We start from the raw sequence: 18,673 nt of genomic DNA on the forward strand, positions 1-18,673 counted from the left end.
TCTACATAACTGGAAGGCCAGTGGTCCACTAATGATCTAAAACTGTGGAAAATGTCCCCCCAAAAACCTTGATAGTTGACTTCGGAATGAATTATGTAATTTCATGATACAGCTTTATTTCAATGAACCACAAACATTTATGAAATGTCTTCTATATACAAGAAACTATGTGATACTGGGAAAAGAAGATACAGAAGAGACAGTCCCTGCCTTCAATGAACTTACAGGCTAATGGTTGGTTAGTGTAGAGTGAGAGAAGGTGGGACATTGTTCTATTAATCAAGTAGCCTAGAATACACGAAATGAGCATAAATGCCACAATGAGCCTGCTTTTTCTTGTCTGTGCAACTGCCAGTGGTGGATGCAGGCAACTCCAAAGTTCCCTGAATAACAAGGAAAATAGCTCAAATTTCTGACTTTGCTACTAGAACATAATCCAGAAAAGAAAAAGAAAAAAAGAAAGATAATTCAAATAGATAAGGAAGGGAAGCACTAAATGGGCAAATTATCTAATTGCCCAAATGAAGCATTTGTAAGGGTTTCTACTCACACACATAGTAAGGCTAATTCAACAGAAATGAAATATAGCAAGATTTCATAGTGGAAAAAATGTGTCCCTGCCCAGGAGTTAAGCAAAATGCTTTTTTTTACTTTTCTTCAATATGTGTAATGTATGTATTATAAATTTTACAAAACCACATGAAACAAACATTTCCATGTGAAAAAAAGAGAAGATAGTAAACTAATGAAATCACTTATGTGTTTAGCTTACTTTTCTTCATACCTACATTATAAATACCATACACTAGTATACCAGCCCTTCCCTACTCTCTCCCCATCACAATGGATATCATCAAGGTGTCCAACGTGTACATATAAATAAGTCTTTCATATTTCACCTTTCTATTCACTTTATGGAGGTAACATTCACAGTTTATTCTTCCAGGATTAATTCTGTTACTGTTCATATTCTTGTACACTATGTATATTCTCTTGGCTCTACTTATTTCACTGTACATTATCTCAGGTAGTTTTTATTCCATGTATTTGAAATAAGTCTGTTCATTATTTCTCAGTGGCACAGTACCATTCCATCACAATGATATACCACAGTTTTTTCAAACATTCCCCACTTGATGGGCATCCTCTCAGTTTCCAATTCATTGTCACCATAAAAAAAGCTGCTGTAAGCATTTTGGAACATATGGATTTTTTTCCCTTTCCCCAATCTCCTTGGGAAAGAGATACAGTAAATGTACTTCTAGTTTTAAGGGTATATATAGTTTTATAACTGTTGTATTAGTGGGGAAATTGAGAAGGAACCAGAGTTGCCAGATACTTGGAGAATAAATGTAAGGTATCACCACTTCTTCCTCCCCTTCCCCCAAGCAGAGCTGTTATCAAATGGAGTCAGGTCTGACTGGAGCTGAAAGGGTAAGTAAAATCCACTTTAGCCCCCTTCTTTAGATGATGTACTTTGAAATTTCCTTCCTAACACATTGAATGTGATTGAGTCTCTAGTAAAAATCAATATATCTATTTATTTGGGTAAAAGGATTGAAGTGTAATAAGGAGAGAGGGAAATAGGAAATCCCTAGCTATTTCCCTGTACAGATGATCTTAGGGGTTTGAATCAGGGAGTCTTCTTTAGAATAAGCTCTGGGTTTCCCCTAAGGGAAAAGTCTTTATCCTAAAGGTATCACCAATGAAAGACAGGATTTTCTGTTTCTCAGGCAAAAGTATTAAAGGATGCATAATCTTTACAGCAAAGGGTTAGTTCCCTCTCCCTTCAGATCATGGAGAAAAGAACCTTTAGCTTCTCAATTGCTGCCCTTTTAGCTTGGCTGGAAAGTTCCACACTATCCCCTGATGGCAGTGGGGTTCCATCTCATCTTCTCCTGAAACAGTCTTTCAAATTTAGTCTTTCCATTCCTTCTGGCCTTTCCCTCTTATACAATGTCCAGGTGTAATTCTAAATTACTCTCTAAAATGGTTCAATCAGTTCACAGCTCCACCAACAATGCATTAGTGTCCCCATTTTTCCACATCCCCAATTTTTGTCACTGTGCCCTTTTGCTATTTTAGTCAGTCTGATGGGTATGAGATAGTAACTCAGAATTTCCTTGGTTTGCATTTCTCTAATCAGTAGTGATTTAGAGCATTTTTTTCATATTCCTATATATGACTTTTGTTTCTTCATCTGAAAATTGTCTGTTCCTATCTTTTGTCCATTTATTAATTAGGGCATGGCTCAGATTCTTATAAATTTGACACAGTTCTCAATATATTTTAGATATGAGGAATCTATCTGAAAAGCTGTCTATAGAAAATTTCCCCGTTTCTGCTTTCCTTCTTATTATGGCAACATTTATTTTATTCACACAAAACTTTTTCAATTTAATATCCTCCAAATTATCCATTTTGCATTTTATAATGCTCTCCATCTCTTGATGATTCATAAATTCTTTTCCTATCCATAAATTTGATAATATGTTCCCTGTTATTCTAACTTACTTATGGTATCTTCTTTTATGCCTAGGTCATGAATCCATTTTGAACTTATCTTAGCAAATGGTGTAAGATATTCTTCTATACCTAGTTTCTGCCAAACTACTTTCCAATAATTTCAACAATTTTTACCAGTTATTTCTTATCCCCAAAACCTGGATCTATGATTTTATCAAATAGAAGATTACTACAATATTTTTCCTATCATTTGTTATATGTCTGTTTTGTTTCATTGATCTTTTTTTCCTTTCTTAGGCCAGTACCAGATAGTTTTGACAATTACTACCTTATAATACAACATAAAATCTGGTACTGCTAGATCTCCTTCCATTATATATTTTTTATTAATTCCTTTGATATTCTTGGTCTTTTATTTTTCCCAGTAAATTTTGTGATTTTTTTCTAACTCAAAATAGTTTTTAGGATGGCACTGAATAGGTAGTTTAATTTAGGTAGGATTGTCATTTTAATTATATTAGCTCTGCCTACCCATGAACAATTAATATTTCTCCAATTATTAGATCTGACCTAATTTGCATAAAAGTGTTTTATAATTATGCTCATGTAGCTCCTGAGTTTGTTTTGGCATGTTAGTTTTCAGGTATTTTATTCTATCTGTATTTGTTTTAAATGGAATACCTCTTTATATCTCTTCTTGCAGGACTTTGTCAGTAATATACATATATATAAATGCTGATGACCGGGGTTTTTATATCATGCTACTTTGCTAAAATTATTGATAGTTTCAGCTAATATTTAGTTGCATTTCTAGGAATTTCACCATATACCATCAGCGGACACAGATAGTTTTATTACCTCTTTGTCCACTATGATTCTTTCAATTTCTTTTTCTTCTCTTATTGTCATTGTTAGAATTTCTATTACCAAGTTAAATAATATTGATGAAAATGGGCATCCATGTTTCACTCCTGATCTTATTGGTAAAGCTTCTGGGTTCTCCTCATTATGAATAATACTTGCTAATGGTTTAGGTAGATGCTTCATATAATTTTAAGGAAAAAATCCATTTATACCTATGCTTTCCAGTGATTATAACATATACATATATATGAAATCCTAGTATTTTCTAATACAAAAGGTCAAAGATGAAAGCCTCTCCTTTTATTTTCATGTTATACTGCTTACATCTCACACAAAGAATTCCATGAAATTTTGTGTAAGCATCTTAGCAAAAACAGATGACTATTCTGTTAGCAAGTTTTGATAGTCATTTGAAGAAGAGAAAATCCAATTACATTGGAATATCTGTGTCCTTTCTGAGTGCCGGAAACCCATGATTTACTATTGTCAAGACAAAAGTCAATTTTCTATTCATTATGAAGTCAGAAAGCACTTGATCTGTTTTAATGGAGAAACACAGACTAATTTCACTTTTTTTAAATTAGCATTTATTATTTTAGGTAAGCCAGTTGATTCACATTCATTAAGTACCTCCAGTGTGGCAGACATTATGCTAAGCACTGGGGAGATTAAAAGAGGCAAAAGATGGCTCCTGTCCTCAAAGATCTCGCAATTGAACATATGAGACAGCTGGTGACACAGTGAAGAAAACAGTTGGCATGGACTCAAGAAACCTTGAGTTCAAATGCGAACTTCCTAGTGGTGAGACCCTGGGCAAGTTACCTGACCTCTGCTCTGGTTTTCTCAAATGTAGAATGAGGATAATAAAAGCACTTACCTCGAAGGGTTGTTTTAAGGATCCAATGAGATAATATTTGTAAAAACAACAATAATGCTTAATAGAGTATCCGGCACATGGTAGAGGCTATTATAAACACACTCCCTTCTCTACTCCTTTCATTCCTCCTTTAGGTAAGACATTAATATGTCTCTTCCTTGATCATCAATCAAGGACTAACCTCATGGGGTCTTTGGAGAAGAGTTCAAAATCTGGAATATTTAATTTTAATTAAATAACTAATCAAATAATTTAAAATAATACTAAACTCATTATTTTACAACATAATTCATAGAATGTCCCTCTTGGCTTTACAGGTGTTGGGAGCTTAGTGCTGGAGACATCAAGTGGATTTACCAAGCACCTATATTAGCAGCAATTGGGGTAAGTTTAATGAATCTAAAACATTTAATAAACTTAAAGCTTAAACTTGAAGATAAATTCACTTTTAAAAAATAACAAAAATAAATTGATAAACAGTTTGGTGAAACACAAGGAAACAGGATGTTTCTAAAGTTTTGTTTGATGACAGATTAATGGACAAGCTCACTAGTATAAAGATAACTAACAGGAAGAGTTCAGTTCAAGGACTATTTTCCATAATACCTAGAGAAAAGAATCCCGTGTATTTTGAAACATTAAATACAAGTAGAACCTTCCAATCTTTTCTATTTACTGGTCTCTGTGGCTAGTCATCAGGCTTAATAAAAGATTGAGAATGGAAGCAGTTTAACAGGGAATCATGTCTGTCCTGAAACTGCCCCTTCATCATTTCTTCTATTTCATTACTCCCCTTAGATTTAGCTACTAAACGCTCCTCTCCATGACATTCGAAAGCGTCTGTTTCCCTTCAATAATATTAGGGGGATGAGAAGTAGTTGTTAGTTTACTAGCTTTTATTAAGTTCCTAGTATGTGCCAAGTTCTTTGCTAAGTGCCAAGAATGCAGAGAAAGGAGGAAGGGTGGAACTCCCACCTCCTAAAGAATTCACAGGCTAATGGGCAAAATAACATGCAAGCAATAATGTATAAAAAGCTACATACATGATAAGTTGGAGGGCACAATTCTCTGAGGGAAGGAGCTAAGATCAAAAGAACTAGGAAAGACTTTTTTTTAGTAGGAGAAAGGGTTTTAGATAAGACATGAAGGAATCCAGGGAATCTAGGAAGCAGAGATGAGGAAGGAAAGAGTACCAAAAGGAGGACAAGACAGTGAAAATATCCATTCATAAAAAGGAGTACCCTATTTGAGGAACTGCATGGGGGTCAAAATCACTGGATCATAGAGTACATGGAGGGAAAGTGGAGCCTAGAAAGGTATGTATGTGTATGTGTGTAAGGTGAAGTAAGGTTATGAAGGTAAAAAGAGATTTTTATAGTTGATCCTGGAAGTGAAAGTTTATTGAATAGAAGTTTATTATTTTTATTGAATTTATTGAATAGTTTATTGAATAAAAGGGCGATGTAATCAGATGTTATTGATAGGAAGATTAATTTGACAACTCAGTAAAAGTTCAACTGGAGTGGAAAAAGACTTGAGGCAGAGAAAGCAATAAGCAGGCTATTCCAATAGTCCAGGCAACAGAGGAGAGAATAAAACATTTATGAAGCACGCTATCACATTACTCAACAACTGGTTGGATATGGTGTGGGTGGTGAGAGAGAGTGAAGACAACATCTGAGTCATGAGTCTAAGTAACTAGGAGAATGTGGTGATACTCTCAAAAATTAGAAGGCTATTAGGAAGAGGGGAGGATGTGAAAGAAAGCTAATAATTTCCATTTTAGATATGCCAAGTTTAAGAAGTCTATGGGGCAACCTATTTGAGATGTCTGATAGGAAAATAGAAATGCAAGTTTGAAGGTTAGTAGAGAAGTTACGGCTGGGCAAATAGATCTGAGAATCTGCAAAGAAATAATAATTCAGATCATGGAGGAAATGGAAGACTTATCCCAAAAGTTATGTAGTCAAAATTCATAATAGGGGAGGAAGAAGATGAAGAAATAGAGGGTGAAGGAATGAGAAAACAAGGGGAGCCCTTAAGTTAAACCAGAGATGAGCGATTTCGCTACAATTTCTTCAGAGTTGAATTAGCACAGTGAACCTGGGAGATAAGATATTGGGGAAGAAAAAAGCCTTTAAGTCTTAAGTTTAATTCTGTCCAATTAAATGTGAGTGAATCCTGTGTTTTTAGCAAACAGGTTTGGAATGGTAGATTATCGAATGGGCTTTATTTTGTGATAGTATTTTTCATGTATACTGTAACTATACTATTATTTAAGAAAAATGTTTTGCCACTTGATTCATCTTCTTAACTGTCATTGAAAGTTTTATGGTAACAGCAGAGAGGGAGAGGGAGAGGGAGAGGGAGAGGGAGAGGGAGAGGGAGAGGGAGAGGGAGAGGGAGAGGGAGAGGGAGAGGGAGAGGGAGAGGGAGAGGGAGAGGGAGAGAGCCATTACTGATAATACAGAGCTTGGAGTAACCTTAAAGTGATCTAGTTCAACCTTCTCATTTTGCAGATAAGGAAACTGAGGTCCAGAGACCTTAAATCTCTTCTCCAAGGTCTCATAAATAGTAAATGGCAGAACTGAGATTCAACCAATACCTTTTTGATATAAATCTAGTCTTCATTCCATAGGTTGCTTATAGCCAAGAGTTAGGTTTTTGTATTTTTTGTAAAATCCCCACAGCACTTAACCCAATTCTAGCACATACTAAATTAAGCTACTTACTTACTATTCTGAACTGAACTTCATAGTATCCTCATCATGAATTTGGACCCTTTTTAAGGATATAATTTGATTTTTCTCAAGGGTTAGGCTCACAGAGTTTTATTTATCTAGTGAAAATATAACAGTTAAGGGTAAAGAAGAAGGAAAGAAGTAATCTATCTATTAAGGATGAAGTACTACAGGATCAAGTGCATGAAGGAGGGTCTTAGATCAAAAATAAAACACCAAGAGATCAAGTGTAAATCCAGAGTATGAAAATGTTTAGTTTGAAATATAAACATGTATAAAATGAACCATATTTCTAATAAAACCAGCTTGCATGTTTGCTGAGGCTTACTGAGTGTTATCAGACTAAACCAGATTTTCTAAGAGAAACTCAGAAGACAGATTTGAGGCAAGAGGATGAATAAGTTAAAGGTATGAACTTTAATATGTTTTACTTTTTGTATTTAATGAAATATGTTACTACAGTGATAAACCAGGCCTGGCCTTCACTCTACCTTTTTGAAACAATATTATTGGTCCTAACTTTGAGATAAAGCTAAACTTATTATAAAAGCATTAAAATTTTAAAGTAGATTTTTTGTATTCTATCTTCTAATATGTTCTTTACCTATTAATTTCTGTATACTTTCCCTATTTACTTTTATAGTCCTTCATTTTTTAATCTTTTACTGATTTCTTTCCTTATTATGATTTTTTCTCTTTTTAAACTTTTTCATTTTATTTATTTGTTCCTACTTCAGAGTTAATTATAGTTTTTAAAGCATAAAGCAAAACTGATGCAAAGTAATCTTGGAAACACAAGTAGAATTATCTTTAGAGAAAAGTTCATCTTATGAAAATAAGATTTAATTTTTGCTTATATACACAATTCTTCTCTTTTTAAAGTAACTGTATGGAATATAACACTAACTCAACTGAAAGGGATCTAAAGCATTATTAACTATGCAATTAAGGAGGGCAGATAATGATAATTTCAGAGATTGTCTTTAGAATATCATGGGATGGTTTTTAAGAGATCATCAAAGTGAAACAAAGTAAAGAATATCTATGGAAGTGGAAAGAAAGGACAGAGAAAGATATGTTCAAGATTACTTCACTTTTGAAATCATGTTTAGAGAAGTTAGAATGCCTCAGAAGAAAAAAAATAACTAGGTCTTTTGATAACTAAGATCCCTTAGGACATTCAACATGTCCCAAAATTTTTACCACAACCTAAGATTATTAGAATACCTGGTTTATCTCTTCTCACATTTCAAATAGAAATCCATCTCAAAAAATAGGCCCATTTGAAAATCTTTATTGGTTGCCATTTTGTTTTCCAAAAGGGATTTAAGGTGTATCTTAATTTTTAAATGTACCAACTTTGGCCAAAATTGATCACTTCCTTTGAAAATTAAAATGGAATGGGTAAATTTTAACTACTGAGCAAAGAAGGTAAAGCAAAGACCCCATTGTGTCTAATCAATAATTTTAAAAGTGCAAGATATGAAAAGGAGAGAACTATAAGGAATGATAAAAAATGATGAGAACAAACGAAAAACAAATTAAATAAAAGAATAAGCAAAGTAGAATTTGAAAAGATATGGGGAAATGAAGTAAAGAGGCTATTAAATTGTTTATACTTGTCTGAGAGGAGAAAGACTAAAGTGAAAGATATGAACTTTGAGTGCAATATGTAGAAATGAAAAATAAGAGATGCCTTGTAGTAGAAATCTCATAGGCATCATGTAGAAGAAGCAACATAAGGAAGGCCACCTAATGGATCTGAAATATTTATTAGAAATAGAAGCTGAAATTTTGGGACAATAGGCCCCTGGAGAATTATATGTATATGTCTAATCAAATTTATTTTGGCTTACTAGGAACATATCCTGAGATAACAATTAAAAATGTATGTTTTATGTATATATGGGTATGGGATTTGGGGTTTAAGCTTTAAAAGATCACTCTATAGCAAAAATGAATAATATGGAAATGGGTATCAAGTGATAACATTTGTACAACCCAGTAGAATTGCTTGTTGGCTCTGGGAGAGGGGAGGTAAGAGAATAGGGAAAGAAAATGAATCATGTAAACATGGAAAAATATTGAAAGAGAAAAAAATGAATGTTTTAGGAATAAAACATAATATAAAGAGAGGGGGAAATTGAAGAAAGAAGGAAATTTTTTAAAAATCACACCTGAATGGAAGGAATATGGAGAGAAATGTCCCAGTAAAAGTGAACTGGAAGATGAATGTTTACAATTTTTCATTTTTGTTGCAAGTTGGCAATTCAATATTTTAAATGAAAAATATACAATTTAAATGGAAACATGCTAAGACCCGTAGTGCAAGAAGATTAAATTAGAACTAGTGTGTGTTTCTTGTTGTTTTCTTTTCAAAGGGTGTACACCTGAACATGTTTAGCATTTTTCTAAAGAGCAATTTCACTTAACTTTCAGATTTAGCTGTAATTCTTGCCAACTAAGTGCTGATCCGGCTTTTGCTTCACCTTATTTTGCTTATTTTTATATGTCAAATATAAAACTATGGAAATACATTTATAAAATACAAAGTGGAAAAATTCAATGCAATCTTCTGTGGCACAGGGAAGATTCTTGCTGTAGAAATAATAATAGGTATCATGTAAAAGTTTATATAAATGTCTTATAATTTATAAAGTACTGTACCTATGTTGGTTGTCTCATTAGATCCTCACAACAATCCTGTGAGCTAAGATGTGACAAATATTGTTATTCTCAATTTACAATTTAGGAAACTAAAATTAAGAGTTTTCAGTGATTACCATCAGCCAATAAATAGACACTGTGGTAGGTTCTAGTAATACCAGGATAAAAATAAACAATCCTCGGGGGCAGCTGGGTAGCTCAATAGATTGAGAGCCAGTCCTAGAGACAGGAGGTCCTAGGTTCAAATCTAGCCTCAGACACTTCCTAGCTGTGTGACCCTGGGCAAGTCACTTAACCCCCATTGCCTAGCCCTTACCACTCTTCTGCCTTGGAGCCAATACACAGTATTGACTCCAAGACAGAAGGTAAGGGTTTTTAAAAATAATAATAATAAAAAATAAACAATTCTTGTCTTCAAAGAACTTTTATGGAGAGAAACTACATGGATGAATAAACATGAAATCTGTTGTTAATTACTTACTTACAGGAAATGCATCATGCATTTGAAATGCATGAAATGCATCATTGTATTGCCCTAACTGCTCTAAACACTGGTGATGCAATACAAGAGCTACAGTTTCCCTGCCCTCTAGAAACTTAATTTCTAATTGAAAGAGACAATATTCATGGAGAAATGGTAGGCAGAGAATGGTGTTTTGGTCTGACAACTCAAGGGGAATAGTCAGCACAATGTGCTGATCAAATGACATTCCCTTTTCCCAAGAGCAATGGGAGGATTGATTTGATTATGATTCAACAAAATCAGAGAGTTTGTTGAGCAGAGCTAGAAAGAAGGTAAGAGGTGGAGGCTGGATGACTGCTGGATGAAAGACACCAAAATGGCCACGGTGAAAAAGTCTGGTCTTGGTTAATTCATAGATTAATGGTTTAACTCTTCCTGGGCATTCAGATATATATTGTATATATACACATACATGCGTGTATATCAAAATAGATGAAAACAAGGTAATAAAAGCAAGTGGGAGACACAAGCAACTGGGGTGATCAGGGAAAGTTTCCTTTTAAAGTCGGTACTTGAGCTGATGGTTTTCCATACTTTCTCCTATTAAATCTGAATTTTGCAATACCTCATGTTCTGAGCCATAATCAGCTCTACATCTTGATTTAACTGACTGTTTAGAGTTTTTCCACCTTTAGCTGTGAAGTAAATAATCAATTTGATTTTTATATGGACCACTTGATGATATTAATGTATAGAGTCACCTTCTGGTTGGTTGAAAAAGAGAGTTTGGGATGACCAATGTTATCTTGACAAAACTATATTAGTCTCTGGCCTGATTCATTTTGTAACCCAAGGCCAATTTTGCCCATTATTTGAATTAGCTTTTGATTTCCTATTTTATGATTTCAAACCCCTATGATAAATGTAACATCTTTTTAGGTGTTATTTCTAGAGATGTTGTAGCTCTTCATAAAACTGATCAAATTTGGCCTCCTTGGCATCAGTGGATAGAGCAAAGACTTGTATTTCTGTGATGTTGAATGGTTTGCCTTAAATTCAAATATATAATTTTGTCATTTTTGAAATTATTCCCGAGTATTTCTTTTCTCACCATTTTACTGACTCTGAGGACAACTCCATTTCCCTGAAGGGATTGTTGCCTATAGTAGTTATCACCTGAATTAAATTCACTCAGACTTTAAAAATTCTCCCATAAATCCCCATCCATTTAAATTCACTGACACCCAGGATATTGATGTTTAATCTTTCCATTTCCTTGACCATATCCAGCTTACCTTGATCCATAGATCTTACATTTGAGATTATTATGCAATGTTGATTTTTAAAGTACTGGACTCTCCTCTCATCACTAGATGCATCCATAGTTGAGCTTCCTTTCCACTTTGGTCCAGTCACTTCAAAAGTGTTGGAGCTAATTGTAGTTGTCTTCTGATCTTCCCCAGTAGAAGACACCTTCTAATCTAAGCAGCTCATCTTCCAGGATCATATTTTTTTTTACTTTAATACCATCCATGAAGTTTCCTTGGCAAAGATACCAGAGTGGTTTCCCTTTCCTTTTCCTGTAGATCACTTATGACCTATCTCTCTTGGATAGCCCTGCATGGCAAAGCTGGTTTTATTAAACTACACAAGCTACTCCTCCCTGAGAAGGCAGTGATCCAGTAAGGGTTAAGCATTACTAGTTGGGAAGAATCTTGTGTTCCAAGACTCCAGCTTTGAGATAATCCTTTAAATAATTATACTGGTTTTATAAGTAGAAGAACAAGAAATTTATCTTTATTAAATCAGATGTACTATTTTTATTTAATTTACGTCAATGGAAAAAACACTTTGAACAACCAAAATCCTTCCTCTTCTGTAATAGCTTTTTTTAGGGTGATTTTATTGTGAACTTCTCTAGAGAGAAATGTGCAATTAATGTTTACAGTACAGCTGAGCACAGCTGTCTGAAGGGTTAGCTATAGTATAGGATGCTGTGAAACAAGACTAGACAGCCAAAGCTTATTTTCTAGACTCCTGGATTAGCTGAAATCTTATATGCAGAGCTTGAAGCAACATGGTATAGTGGTTTGAGAGCAGGCTTTAGGGTCAGGGAGACCCAGTCCTGTCTTAGACATATACTGTCTGCAGGATCCTATACAAATCACTTGACCTTTTAGTACACCATGCAATTCTTTTAACCTGCAAATTTCAGAAAAGATGGAGTTTTTCACTAGAAGATTCATATACTGATGAAATCACAGGCCTATGTTTTAAAATAAAATAGATCAATTAGGTATTTGACAAGTAGGTTTCCTTCTCTTAAATTCTTAAAAAAAAAAAAACCCATCCAAATACCCAGGGAAACCTTTTTATTATGTGATGCTTGCCTCTTTTTTCATTCAGAGCTGCAAGTTCAAAATTAAATTGCTTTGAAATATGGAAATTCTATCAGTTATCCTTTTTATTTTGCAGATTATATCAAAATAATTTTTGATGATCATTTTATGACATTTATAATCCATGTTCTCTTCTTCCCTACAACCTTCCCAAAATAGCAGATAATAACATATAGGTTGCATATGTGTTATCATATAATACATGTTCCCATGTTTGCCATGTTGGGAAAGATGATTTATATCACTTACACTAGAGAAAAATCCAGGAGGAAATAAAGTGTAGAATCATATGCTTCAATCTACACTTACATCAATTCCTTCTTTGGTATTGGATAACTTTTTTCCTCATGAGACCCTAGGAGATGTTCTGGATCCTTGCATAGCTAATAATGTCATTCACAGCTGAACATCATATATTATTGTTTTAACTGTCTACAACATTCTCTTGCTCCTGCTCACCTCACTTTACATCACTTCATATCTTTCCAGGGATGCGTGTATGTGTGTGTGAGATCATCCTCATCATCATTTCTTACAACTCGATAGTATTCCATAGCAATCTGATACCACAACTTTTTCAGCCATTCCCCAGTTGATGGTTCTGGTGTCAAATACAGAGTCAGGAAAAGAGTGAACATTCTGAAAGAGATTTACTATTATGAGGATTGAGGTATTCTTTGTGAACCTGATGTAACAATGGCAGAAGTACAACTGAGTCTTAGAGATTTTCTTAAAGTCTGGCCCAAAGAAATTAAAAATATTGGCTTTTTCAACGTACGCAAGTGAAATGTAATTATCTGGCCCTAAATATTTTGTATTATCGCCTCTTAAAATTCCATCTTGAACTAAACTACGCACTTCCCGCCACCACCCCAACCGGGCACAGAATCAAAGAATGTCAGCGTGGAGAGATGTGACGTTTAACTTGAAGCACAGCTAACGGAGCAGAGGGAGAAGGAAGAGCATAGAAGACAAGTATTTATTTAGTACCTTCTATGTGCCAGGCGCTGTATTAGGAGTTGTTGCTGTTCATTTGTTTGTGTATTTTTACAAATATTATCTCATTTGATCCTTTTAACAGACCTAGGGAACAAATGCTATTATTATTTCCATTATAGAGTGGAGGAAATTGAGGCAGAGATTAAATGACTTGTCCCCGGCTACAAAGTTAGTAACTATCTGAGGTCTTTCTGTCTCCTGGCTCAGTGCCATAGTCACTATTCCTATCCCAGCACTTAGCACAGATTCCAGCACGTCATAGTTGTTCAATAAATGTTGACTGCCTGCCTGCTCCATCTAATTGTGTCAGGATGGGCCAGTGTCACCAGAAGTGACCAGGCACAGGCTCATCTCCATGCATGGTCCATCAGATAGCCACTTTGAGAATTCATTCCCTTCACTACCCCCACCTGGCCCACCAACTCCACTCCATTAGAGTTGGATGGAAGCTTGAGACTTTCTAGTACGATTTGTTCCTTAATAGAATAACTCTCTCTTACAGCATCCCTAATGAAATCCACTAAACTCTTCTTAAAGAGCTTCTGTGAGAGGCAACTAGGTGGCTCACTGGATAGAGAGCAAAGTCTGGGAGACAGAAATTCTTGGCTAAAATATGACCTCAGCTACTTTCTAGAGTATAAGCCCCTTGGCAAGTCAATTAACTCCAATTGCCTAGACATGAATTGCTCTTCTGTCTTGAACCCAATACTTGTATTAATTCTAGGAAAGAAGGTAAGGGTTAAAAAAAAACTTCAGTGAAAGGAAACATACTACATCTCCAGGTAGCCCATTCTACAGCTCTTATTGGTAGAAACTGTTTTCTTAGACTGAATCAAAATCTGCCCCATCTATAATTTCTCCAACCCCTATACTTCATGTTCTTCATACAAAAAGCAAGCAGAATAACTCTTTACTTTCATGGTTTTTTTTTTATTCAGTTGTCTCAAAAGTGCCTATCTCTTTTTTACCCCATTTGGGGTTTTCTTGGCAAAGATACTGGAGCGGTTCACCTTTTCTTCTTCCAGCTAATTTTACAGAGGAAGAAATAGGCAAACAGGATTAAGTGATTTGTCCATAGTCACATAGTAAGTGTCTGAGGTCAGATTCAAACCCAGAAAGATGAGTCTTCCCTGATTCCAGGCCTGGCACTCTATCCACTGCAAGACCTAGCTACCCCTTTTCATGGTAGCTCTTCGGATCCTCATACAGTTAAAGCATCCACCAGAGGTCTTCTCCATTCCAGGCTGAATAGCTCCAAGTTCTTCAGGACTCATACAGCCTCAAAAAGAAATAGGATGAGTTAATAGGGAGATATGAAACAAATGAACAATTTGTTTTCACTCTTTATTAGGTATTTTGAGTCATGTAGACCTGATATAAGACTGAGACATATTGGAAGGATTTTACTTTACCCATCTATACCAGATTCTATCTCTATATTTTTGTGAGGGAAAACAAACCCAGGGTGTCATTAGAAGTCTTGGATGACTTTAATGGACTCTAGTGAGAGCATAAAACTACCTTAATTTTGGGGGTGTGGTGAGAGATATTATGATATATAAGTCCAGTGGGTTTTCTCTTGAGTTTAATAAAACTAGTTCAGTATTTGATGTCTTTTTATTCTATATTCTTAACTGAGAGCTGAAAGCCTTTTGAGGGTAAGTCACAAGACAAATACAGAGGATGGCCTGGGAGGCAATAGGGACCTAGAGAAGTACAAAATGCCACCAAAAACCATTCTCACAGGGGGCAAGGTGTGAGCCTGTAATGCGAAATGAGACCTTATGATAGGTGTAGAATTGGAAAAGTTTGTGTTTGGAGGAATGGAGTTTCAGTTTTCCCGGGAGACTGGAATGCATTTATGCAATTTTCTGCCTCCAGAGGAAAAAAACAAAACTTAAAAAAAGAGAGGTAGAAAAAAGAGGTCAGCTAGCATCCAGAAGGAGAGGGAGAATATAGAGTTAAAAGAAAGAGATTGTCTTGGAAATGAAGACTAAGCAACAAAGAAAAAATGAAAGGAACATTAATTAAGTGCCTACTATATGCTAAGTACTGGGAATAAAAATCTAAGCAAAAAGGACTTTCCTTGTTAGTGACAGAACACAAAAAGTAGATAAAAGGAAGGTGGGTAAGACTGGGAAAGTGGTGGTATGTTTTTAAAGTCTAGAAGCCAGGAACAGGAATGGGAAAATGCAGTCTGGTTTTCTGTAAAAATTGGAGACTCCTGGGACTTCCGGTTAAGATGGCGGCTTAGAGAAAGCTGAAGTTCAGATCTCCGGAAAACCCTTCCCGACCCATCTCAAACTAGAAGCTCCTAAGGCGCCGAAATTCAAAACGATCAACAGCACAGACCCTGGGAACCCTCCTCCTGGACCTGGACCCGGTTCAAAAGGTACGGCTCCCCTTAAAAGCCAGAACCCGAGATCCCTCAGACCTCAGGGGTAGGAGCGCAGAGTCCAAGGCTCCCGGAAGCGGCAGCCGCGCCGGGCTCAGAGAGCAGGGTCTGAGGAACAACAACCCTCAGGGTCTTCTACCCAAGTCCCAGTCCGGGTGAAAGTTACTGCCTGGGGCCTCCGCTGCAGAGAGCTGGTCAAAACAACAGCAACCCTCAGGGCGGGCAAGACAGCCTCACGGGCTGGATCCTGCTATCCAAGTCTCAGTGAAAGTCTGTGCTCTCGGAGCTTGGGGAAGCGGCAGCCCATCCCCCCGCAGGCCTACGAAACAGCCTCACGGCCAGGGATTCTGAAAGCAACTTCCGGAAATCGAGCCAGGGGGAGAGTGTGGCCTCGTGGTCCGACCGCCTTCCATTCCAGTTCCAGTGAGGCATATTCAGTTTAACCCAGGGAACGCTCATAGAACCAACATCTGCCCAGGACTAAAGCCTCTGATCACCAGACAAAGACAAGAAAAGCCAATCCTCCACGTTCAGAGATGACAAACTCCACAGAAGCACAGAAGCCCCAAAATACCAAGAAAAATAAGAAGAAAGGGGCGACTCTGGACACATTCTATGGAGCCAAAATACAAAATACAGAGCAGATAGAAGAAGATATACAAGAAAATTCTCCAAAATCTCCCAAAGGAAATAGAAACTCTCCACAAACCCATGAAGAATTTGAATCAGAAAGGACCAAAAAGATGGAAGCCCTCTGGGAGGAAAAGTGGGAAATGATGCAAAAGAAATTCACGCATCTACAAAACCAGTTTGACCAAACTGTAAAAGAAAACCAGGCTTTAAAGCAAGAACTAATAAAGCAAAGCCAAAACACCAAGAAATTAGAAGAGAACATAAAATATCTCACCGACAAGGTGATAGATCTGGAAAACAGGGGGAGAAGAGAAAATTTAAGAATAATTGGACTCCCAGAAAAGCCAGAAATAAACACCAAACTGGACATGGTGATACAAGATATAATCAAAGAAAATTGCCCAGAGATTCTAGAACAAGGGGGCAATACAGCCACTGACAGAGCTCACAGAACACCTTCTACACTAAACCCCCAAAAGACAACTCCCAGGAATGTAATTGCCAAATTCCAAAGCTATCAAACAAAAGAAAAAATCCTACAGGAAGCCAGAAAAAGACAATTTAGATATAAAGGAATACCAATCAGGGTCACACAAGACCTTGCAAGTTCTACTCTGAATGATCGTAAGGCATGGAACATGATCTTCAGAAAGGCAAGAGAGCTGGGTCTCCAACCAAGAATCAGCTACCCAGCAAAACTGACTATATACTTCCAAGGGAAAGTATGGGCATTCAACAAAATAGAAGACTTCCAACTTTTTGCAAAGAAAAGACCAGAGCTCTGTGGAAAGTTTGATACCGAAAATCAAAGAGCAAGGAATACCTGAAAAGGTAAATATTAAGGAAAGGGGAAAAATGTTATCTTCTTTTACTCAAACTCTCTTCTATAAGGACTACATTTATATCAACCTATGTATACTAATATGTGGGGAAAATGTAATGTATAAATAGGGGGTAAAGAAAGACCAAATAGAATAATGGTTCTCACACAAAGATTCACAGGGGAAGGGGAGGGGAAGAAAACTCCTATAAGAAGGAGAGGAAGGGGGGGGGGGTTACTTAAACCTCAATCTCAGGGAAATCAACTCTGAGAGGGAAAAACATCCAGATCCATTGGGATCTTGAATTCTATCTTACCCAACAAGGGTAAGGAGAAGGGAAAACCAAGGGGGGGAGGGGGAGAGGGAGAACAAAAAGGGAGGGAAAGAGAGGGGGGAGGGGGAGGGAACAAAAGGGAGGGACTAAAAAGGGAAACATCAAGGGAGGGGACAAGGGGGACTGATTCAAAGTAAATCACTGGACTAAAAGGTAGAGCCGAAGAAGAAAAGGTTAGAATTAGGGAAGGCAATCAAAATGCCAGGGAGTCCACAAATGACAATCATAACTTTGAACGTGAATGGGATGAACTCACCCATAAAACGTAGACGAATAGCAGAATGGATTAGAATCCAAAACCCTACCATATGTTGTCTTCAAGAAACACACATGAGGCGGGTTGACACCCACAAGGTCAGAATTAAAGGATGGAGTAAGACCTTCTGGGCCTCAACTGATAGAAAGAAGGCAGGAGTGGTAATCATGATATCTGATAAAGCCAATGCAAAAATAGACCTGATCAAAAGGGATAGGGAAGGTAATTATATTTTGTTAAAAGGGACTCTAGACAATGAGGAAATATCATTAATCAACATGTATGCACCAAATAATATAGCACCCAAATTTCTAATGGAGAAACTAGGAGAATTGAAGGAAGAAATAGACAATAAAACCATACTAGTGGGAGACTTAAACCAACCATTATCAAATTTAGATAAATCAAATCAAAAAATAAATAAGAAAGAGGTAAAAGAAGTGAATGAAATCTTAGAAAAATTAGAATTAATAGACATATGGAGAAAAATAAATAGGGATAAAAAGGAATACACCTTCTTCTCAGCACCACATGGCACATTCACAAAAATTGACCATACATTAGGTCACAGAAACATAGCACACAAATGCAAAAAAGCAGAAATAATGAATGCAGCCTTCTCAGATCACAAGGCAATAAAAATAATGATTAGTAATGGTACATGGAAAACCAAATCTAAAACCAATTGGAAATTAAACAATATGATACTCCAAAACCATTTAGCTAAAGAAGAAATCATAGAAACAATTAATAATTTC

At 36.2% G+C, this 18,673-nt stretch overlaps 1 protein-coding gene and 1 long non-coding RNA gene across 5 annotated transcripts in view; one reads left to right on the forward strand and one right to left on the reverse strand.

Moving 5' to 3' along the window:
* Positions 1–18,673, forward strand: part of PTH2R (parathyroid hormone 2 receptor) — a 153,563-nt gene that overhangs the window by 101,183 nt on the left and 33,707 nt on the right. For all 4 annotated transcript variants that reach the window (XM_056807773.1, XM_007501827.3, XM_007501826.3 and 1 more), the window contains one exon: positions 4,525–4,591. In XM_056807773.1, the coding sequence (XP_056663751.1) occupies positions 4,525–4,591 (67 nt within the window). The remainder of the gene's footprint in view (positions 1–4,524; positions 4,592–18,673) is intronic.
* Positions 1–18,673, reverse strand: part of LOC103106632 (uncharacterized) — a 212,385-nt gene that overhangs the window by 28,150 nt on the left and 165,562 nt on the right. The gene's annotated exons all lie outside the window — the stretch shown is intronic.

The sequence above is a fragment of the Monodelphis domestica genome, chromosome 8 (genome assembly GCF_027887165.1).
Source record: "Monodelphis domestica isolate mMonDom1 chromosome 8, mMonDom1.pri, whole genome shotgun sequence".
NCBI classification, from domain to species: domain Eukaryota; kingdom Metazoa; phylum Chordata; class Mammalia; order Didelphimorphia; family Didelphidae; genus Monodelphis; species Monodelphis domestica.